The sequence below is a fragment of the Lactuca serriola genome, chromosome 8 (assembly GCF_051521515.1).
Source record: "Lactuca serriola cultivar US96UC23 chromosome 8, Lser_US96UC23_V15, whole genome shotgun sequence".
In the NCBI taxonomy this organism is placed as follows: Eukaryota; Viridiplantae; Streptophyta; class Magnoliopsida; order Asterales; family Asteraceae; genus Lactuca; species Lactuca serriola.
The window spans coordinates 38,091,605-38,100,371 of record NC_136415.1 but is presented as its reverse complement, the minus strand read 5'-3'; the positions used below and the strand labels follow the sequence as shown (position 1 = coordinate 38,100,371).

Here is an 8,767-nt window from a genome sequence, read left to right as displayed (position 1 = left end):
TCGCCCACGAATGGTGTCGTTGTTGTCCATGTTGCTCTATATTTGGTGGCGGCAGTCGGTCGCCTTCGCTACTTAGGTGCCAACTTGGCGAAGTTGGCTGCCGTCAAGACTGAGTATGATGAGCTTAGTGAGAAGGTATGGCTCCATGAGGATGATAAATACAGGTTTGAAGAGCGCTATGTTGTTTGAGCAGGAGATAAGTCTGTTGTTCAGGACAAAGTGGTTAGCTTGGATGGGGAGGTGGAGTGTTTGTTACAACAAGTGCGAGATCTGCTGGCGGAGAAGGAAGCGTCAAAAGCATGTGCGAGGAAACAAAGGGAGCAGCTGGTGGCCAAAGCATCAGCGAAGAGAGCCTTGGAAGAGGATTTGGCCTGGATCCTTCAAGAGGGGGTGGTTTGGGTGGTTACCCGGGTTATTGAGAGTGAAGAGTTTTCACTTTGGGTCCGGCGCCTGAAGGCGGAATGTATGGCCGCCAGTATTGAGAGCGGTAAACAGGTAGTGCGGAAGTACTTGGCTACCAGAATTTTAATCCGATGGAGTTAGGTGCTACAACATAGTCAGCACAGGCGATGCACGTTGCCATAAAGGCGTTCTTGCAGACAGATTTTGCCTCGTACCTCTGCCTTGGTGAGTTAGACTTGGCGGGGTTCCACCAACTCTGTTTGGATCCTTAGGCCGAAGAGCGTTCTCCGGTGGGTTATTCGGGGGACGTTGGACCTATTTCTGCTCCTCCTAGCAACTGATTCCTCCTTTTCCCCAAACTACATTTTCTTATGTTACTAGCTTGTTTTTGGTCCTGCATGGTCTTTATGTAAGTCTGGGGATATCTGACAGGCAATATATATATATATATATATATATATATATATATATATATATATATATATATGCACACACACACTAGGTGGATAACCGTGGAACTCACGTGTGTTAATTTTAGATAGAATTTAAAATTTAATTATGTAATCAAATACTAATATATCATTAATTTAGAAAACTTATGAATTGTAATATTGTATTTTTTTAATAACTTTCTAATTTGTAAGCATTTAGTTACATAGTAAACGGTAAGTATTTAATTACAAATGGAGATTTTTAAAACCTTTATTTTCAGTGCATGATTCTCGTTGAACATACGAAGATGATGACACAACCACAAGGGAGCGAGTGGGAAGAAAAAACGTTTGTTGTCTAAAACGCCACTTTTTCCATTCTAATTACCATCCCAATAAATCTTCAACTCTACTATGTCGATGAGACGTGATTGTCATTGTAGGATTTTTACTCCATCATTCATGGTGTTAATTTCGTGAGATTAATAGAAATTGCTGTTGTTTTAGTCAATTTTTTTCAAAACTTTACCTTGATTTGCTGCGTCATGTGTTTCTTTTTTAGGCTTACTGGCCATAACCTTGAAATATGTGTAATTGTGGTGTTTTTCTTAGGATATGTTCTATATTTTTAGTAACTTTGTAAATTTTAAGTATTTAATTACAAGTGTAAATCCACCTATTTTATAAAAGTCATTACTTTATATAATGCAACATACGTCTGAGTAATGACAAAAAAAAAAACCCCAAAAAAAAATTTGAAATTGATTTGATACAAAACAAACAAAACATGTCTGTAATGAAACTAACATAAAAAAAATACAATACGTAATTATAAATAAATAAATTAATATGATAGATGAAGTGTGATTTGCTAAAAATGACTAAAAGATGCTACAAAAAAGTTGGTTATAAATTGCGAAAAACTTTCTTATAAACAACATTAGATGTTTTATTTGTGAGTCTACCATCTTTATCTAAAATTAGTAATTTTAATCCCTCTCTGCTTTGAACTCTAGATAAGACAACATACAATTGTTCATGTGAAAAAACTTGATCTTTGAGAAACAAACCAACATTTGATAACGATTGTCCTTAACTCTTATTAATAGTCATTGCAAAATATACGGCCAAAAGAAACTGTCTTCTTGTGAATTTGAAAGGAATGTTTTTCTGATGTACTTAAAGACATTCTTGGAATAAAAGTCCGATTTCCAATATTAGTTTCAGATATTATACGTGCCTCAATAAAACGTTTGCCCAATGATATTACCTGTAGTCTTGTGCCATTACATAAGCCGTTTTTCTAATCAATATTTCTCAGTAACATTACTGGAACACCAAATTTTAATACTAACTTATGATTTGGTAGATCGGATACTTTGAGACCATTTAATACTTCAGGCGAGTATAAATTTGTGTCAACTGATCATGGACAAATTCGGACTCACATAGGCTATCTGAACTTAAATATTCAACCTCATCTCCTGGAAACTTGTTAAGAAAACGGTCGTTTATTTCTTGAACAACTTCATTCTTTGGAGCAATTATCGCTCTTTCTTGGAAATAATTTGTACTGCTATACTTCTCCAAAATTGAAAGATATACAAACTCAATTAATAAACCTACAAGATCATCTGGATCATTAATGAGAATATCATCTGGAGTGTCGATAATCGTTTCATTGTCGTTTGGACCACCGAGTTTGCCTTCTCCTATATCCAATAGCCAATTTGCAAAATCTCTTATTTTTTCTATATCAGTTTGATCCCTTTTCAACAGTTCTCCTCATGTTTTTTGTTAATCTATAAACTTTACAATGTTGCCATAAATATGAAGAACTCAAAGAAGCATTAACAATGTTCTGTCTGCTGCCACCCGGAACAACATGTAGAATCTGTCTGAAATCTCCTCCAAAAACAATAACTTTCCCTCCAAACGGAATATTTAAGATGCTAGAATTTCCACACCTTAATACATCTTTCAAAGTTTGATTTAAAGCTTCAAATGAATGCTTATGGACAATAGGTGTTTCATCCCAAATTATCAAAGAGGTTTTTCTTAATAAGCTAGCCAGCTCACCATCTGGATTTATTTTACAAACAAAATCCTCTGTAAGTTCAAATGGAAGTATAAATCGAGAGTGTGTTGTTCTACCATCGGGCAATAATAACGAAACAATACCGCTTGAAACAACATTTAAAACAATATGACCATCAGATCTAATTGTTGCAGATATTGTCTTTCATATAAAAGTTTTACCCGTTCCACCATAACAAAAAACGCAGAAGACACCTCATTAATTTTCTTTAACAACACTCATGATGTTAAGGAAAATGTTACGTTGCTCATTTGTTAATGCAAGAAACATACGATCAAAGTCATTCTTTATAACGAGAATGTCGTAATCTAGCTCCCCGGTGATAAGTTGATTGTTTGAAGAAGAAACTAATTCAACATCTGGGTAAGGCATCTTTGTGAAGTTTTTGAGAGTGGAGTTGTTTTGAAGTAAAATTTGTTCTATTTTGGACAAAGTTAAGTTCTTAAGTTCATGAGTGATAAGTCTGCACCATAAATTTTAAATTAATTACAAAAATATAAAATACAATATTTAATACTATTTTAATAATTATTTAATGGATGTTGATAAGAAAAAGAAATTATTTTAAATACAAATGAAGAAAAAATATTAATAGCAGGAGACTTGAACCTTTGTCATTGGTTATATAGAATTCCATCCGCTAAATATTCTCATGTATGCTATTACACGTCAACAATGTAGCAAATAAGAAGCGTAGATAAAAACCAGATCCATAATGGCTTGCTTCTTTAATTGCATCGATGTATTCATTGTCATCATCTAATATCCCGAGTGCATAACAAGCATCCTCTAGAAGAAGAATATGTTTCACCATTTACCGTGTGAATTTCATCAAATGACGTTGGACCTTTAACTTTATTTAAAAGAATTGGTAAGAAATAAGCTTCGCCAAGATTAGGTGAAACCGAATGAATTCTACCAATGGATTTTCCTACTTTCATTCGCTTCCAAAACCTACCATTTAATATCCAAACAAACTTTGTAGGAAATTCAACATATGTAAGTTCTCGTGCTTCACTATTAATTGCATTACACTCCATCCAAGATGTGAACTTTGAAGCAACAACAGAAGATTTCTCCAGAACATCGTCAATATCATCGACTTATCCATATACAATATGTTGTTGATTAGGAAGATGAAAAGGTAGTCTGACCACACAAGGATACCTGCAATGAACATCATATTTAAAAAATTCGCCATGATGCTTCACATGCATATAAATATCTACAAATCGTATTATTCAACTATTTCATCGACCGCATCATTATTTTCACATTCATTGTTTGTTCGTACAACAGCAACTGTAACTCTATCGAGACCCTTGTTTATGTATTTAAACAAATAATTTATAAAAGATCCATGGTTGCACCATTCAACATTAATACGTGTCTAATATCTTTTCAATAGATATTTGTTGTATGTAACAACATTTCTATTATCCAACTTGACACCCGATTTTTCTCCAAAATGACCATCGTTTCTTCTCCTATATAACGGAAAACCATTTTGATCAACAAACGAATGATTACAGAATTGTTTTGGAAAGTTTTTAGAGCACTTTTTATCCACCATGCATGGACAATTGGTATTTTCATCTCCACATGGACCATGAATCATGAACTCATTGACAAGTGAATACAATTTTGGCTCTTCAATTTTGTCTTGTATCTCGGAGGAAATTATCCGATAGATAAATTCAGCAGTGGGTAGCTTGTTGTCAGAATGCATAAATAGACATACATGACTATGCAACAAACCTCTCTTTTGAAATTCAATTGTATAAACATCTGCAAAATACTTTGCAAAAAAACAAAATATGATTAGACTATAAAAACATATAAAAAATATAGTATAATAAGAGTATTGTTTTATCAATAATGAAAAAAAATATAATTTTAATTGCATGCTTGATCTTTTCTGAAAATTTGATTTCCCCTTAAGTCTTTAATAAATGAATCAAGCTTGATCTTGAACAACCTACATATTATATTAGGTCTGTCTTGTGGTTGAAGTGAAGTATTGTTTAGAAACCTTTTAATCGCTGGCCATTTGGGATTGCACGTAAAGGTTATGAAGAAATCCGGATATCCAAACCATTTACATAGTGACATGGCATCCAAATAGTTTTTCAACATATAGCGTGCGCCACAGTAAAGGACGAAGGTAATATGACACGTTGGCCCACATTGGAGATATTAGTGGTTCCTTGAGCTTTTTGGTTACGTAAATTCTCATAAGAGTCGCATCTATGAACATGTTGTTGCATACGTATGTAATGTGATCTCCCCTTTTCCATCATAATATAGGCATCTACCAGAAACTGTTGAAACAACCTTTTTGATTTAAAAATGAGCGAGAACGAATGATCTTTGTCTTGAATTCTAAAAGCGAAATATTCTCTCATTGTACATTTTTCCCGCTTGTTATTGGTCGTAAATGACGCATCACTATGAAGATTGTCAACACTGTAACCATCATCCTCATATGGAAATAGTAGTGGATATTGGAGAGGAAGGTATGAAAGATGTAATTCACTAATACATTGTAGAAATCCAGTTTTTATTTGAAAAAAAATATCCCTCTTTTCAATTGAATCACAAATGTCACCGACAATTAAAGCAGCAACCTCAGAAACAGTTGGTAGGTTATATGTTCTTGCATCTCGCTCCCTTCTCCCGATAAGTCCTAATTTTATACCAACTTGAGGATTTTTCTGAAAAGTATCTCTTACCATTCTATAAGATTTAACCAAGACATTATTTGAATCCAACATCACCTTAATATATTCAATAATATCACTATCAATTGATGTTAATTGATCCTTTTCCCCACTAAAAATTGAATTTATACATAATATTAGTAAAAAAAAATTATAATTAATTATGAATAAGAAGTTTGAAAAAAATACCCAAAGCATCTTTGTCTAATTGAAATTTTGACATCAGTATCATAAATGTATAACTAAGAGAATTTTGGTTCCGATCCTTTTGTTGGTAAAAGGCTTCCAATACGATGATAATTTTGACCACCCAGTCTGAAAATGTATGGAGCGTTTCCTCTATTGACTGAAGAATCAATTTTACCACCCATCAACGTAAAAGAAAACATTGAATTGTAACGTCAAATGTTTTTCATGAAGTGTTTGCTTTTAGAATCTGTTGCTCGAAACATTCTTTCATAACTTGGGGGTGCTTTCTTTAAATCTGGAAGTTAAACTTTATCATAACCACAACATAATGAATAATTCGTGTTCCCTTTTTCTTTACCCCTAATGGATTCATTTCTCCATAACTTTGCATGACATGTTCGACATACAAAATTTTGATCACCATGATCCAAATATTCTGTAAAATAAAAGGCATAGAAAAAATATCGGTCAATTTTATAAGTATATACAACACAAGATTCGAAATGTAAAAAAATGAAAATGGATATTATTATTTGATTGCCTTTTGAGATACCAACTATTAGGTTTTCATATATGACTTGATGTATATTTTCTACATCTTCTGTCAAATCAATCAACATGATAGGGGATAAATGTTTCAACTTTCTTTTTAATTTATGACATCCTGGATTTAACTTGATTGATGATGAAGAATCAGTTATTATAAATGCATTTTTCGATGTCATATCATTTAAAAGTACATAGTATTGTCTTTTTTTGGTAAGTTGGAAGTGGCGTAGTTATTGAAACTAATATTATTTGAACAAAATAAATAAAATCAATATATATATATATATATCCGGATTATATAGAAAATGGATAATAGTATATTTTTAAAACAAAAATTATTACCATTTCTAATGTTAGATAATAGAGTTCTAACATTTGTAAAGGAAGGAGAATATTGTACGGTTAAATGAATTGACATTTACCGTTTGATGAACAATGTTGGTTGATTGATCTGTAAGTAACAAAAACTTATGAATATTGAAGACATGTCGTATAAAATGAAGTAACAAGATGAAATAATATAATATTGCAGGCTAATAAAAAAATATGAGAAATCATTTATCGTATATAAATGTAAAATAAGCGTAAAACATGGAATGTAAAATAAGAATTTTACAGTTATCCATGTTTTTTAAGTGATGCGGTATTGATGTACTTCGACTGTTGGATCTTGTATTCATTTTTTTTTATCTTTTATTTTCCAAATATAATTTTCTTTGTCTTCTTTTCTCTTTGGCTTGCAAGTGGTACATGTTATTATTGTTTTCTGCATAAGAGATAATATGATAGTATATAAAATGTATAATTAGGTAAATAATATGTTTATATAATAAAATTGAAGAAATAAATGTACATTTGTAAGCATCGGTAACCAATTTCGAGGAATATTGATTTGCAGCGGACGAAGAATTTGCCAATTTATCTATTTTTTTATGTTAATACATGCGTATGTTATTAAAATATATATTATTTGAGTTTAAAAAATAAGAAATAATAAAAAAAAATTATATGAAAAAACTTACATTTGTAAATCGAAGTATTTACGGTTGTAGTTGTTGAAGATAGATGTGTTATGTAGTACCGAAATTAATATTATTTGTATTATCTAAGTAGAAACTATTAATTTTCTAGTCTTTTTAGAAGGAAGTGAATGCATTGTATGTGTGCAACCTTAACACAAATAACTTGAATTAGTTTATAACATAAGATGCTTAACAGATAACAATTAAGTATTTTATAATATTTATATGGTGAACAAATGGGCAAAATATCATTTTTTTTTCACATATTGACAAATTATAAGTAACAGATAACAATAAGTATTTCATAATATTTAAGAATTGACTTGAAAATATAATTTTGTCTCCTACTTGGCACCCTATACAACTCTCCATGAGCTGAATGAAGTGTGGATGCTCTTAATAACATTTGTAGAAAATCTAGGTTGACCGGTTCATTTAGTAGACAAATATTTGTTTTTTCTATTATCCTATTAGATGTTATTACACAAATTCCTAGATATGCTAAGTTTCTTAAGGAACTTTTCACATCTAATAAAAAGCTCGAAGGAAATCAAACGGTGAAAGTAGGAGAAAACATTTCAGCCGTGTTACAAAAACAGCTACCAAAAAATGCAAGGATCCGGGTGTATTCACGGTTCCTTGTAAAATGGGTAACCTTTTTGTGCCACGTGTCATGCTTGATCTTGGAGCATAAATTAATGTTTTACCTTATTCAAGCTATAAAACAATGGGAATTGGACCTTAACCGAAACCAGAGTCATAATTCAACTTTTCGATCGGTCTTTAGTACACCCAAAAGGTGTATTAGAGGACGTGTTAGTGCAAGTCAATGAACTTGTGTTTCCTGCTGATTTTTATGTGCTTGATATGGGAGATGATGATAAAACCTCAAGTTCCATACTTTTAGGTAGACCATTTTTAAAAACAACAAGAACAAAAATTGATGTCTACAATGGTACTTTAATATCTATGAACCAATGATGTATCCAAGTGATGTTCATTGTATAAATTTTGTTTATATGATTAAACCTTTGATTGAAAAGTGTTTTGAGTTGACTAACCATGATTCGTTGGAGTTAGTTTTGAGCGGGAATTTTGATAATAGTTTAGTCAAAGAGATTGCAGCAAATTTCAAGCTTGATTAAGAGTTGATGGAAATTGTGGAGTTTATGGAAGAGAGGAAGAAAATGAGGTATGATAATACCAAGGTGAAATTGCCCATTTCTAACACAATACTTCTTCCTTCTATTCTACAGGCACCTAAGCTAGAATTAAAGACTCTTCCCAATCATTTGAAGTATGCATATCTTGGAGAAGAGAAGACTTTTCTTGTCATTATCTCCAGCAAGTTGTCCA

General features: G+C 32.0%; 1 protein-coding gene across 1 annotated transcript; it reads right to left on the bottom strand.

Moving 5' to 3' along the window:
* Positions 1-2,222: 2,222 nt before the first annotated feature.
* LOC145066813 (uncharacterized) lies at positions 2,223-3,745 on the bottom strand. The gene is made up of 4 exons (XM_079014079.1): positions 3,606-3,745; positions 3,174-3,394; positions 2,657-2,942; positions 2,223-2,601 (listed from the first exon to the last, which is right to left on the bottom strand). The coding sequence occupies exons 1-4, from the start codon at positions 3,743-3,745 to the stop codon at positions 2,223-2,225; spliced, it is 1,026 nt and encodes a 341-aa protein (XP_078870205.1).
* Between the last annotated feature and the right edge of the window lie 5,022 nt (positions 3,746-8,767).

Coding starts and splice junctions, on each gene's coding strand:
- LOC145066813 (XM_079014079.1), bottom strand. CDS start 3,745: ATGGTGAAACATATTCTTCTTCTAGAGGATGCTTGTTATGCACTCGGG. Junction 2,943..3,173: donor TGCATTAACAAATGAGCAAC/GTAACATTTTCC, acceptor TTGAACTTACAG/AGGATTTTGTTTGTAAAATA. Junction 2,602..2,656: donor TTGAGTTCTTCATATTTATG/GCAACATTGTAA, acceptor ACTGTTGAAAAG/GGATCAAACTGATATAGAAA.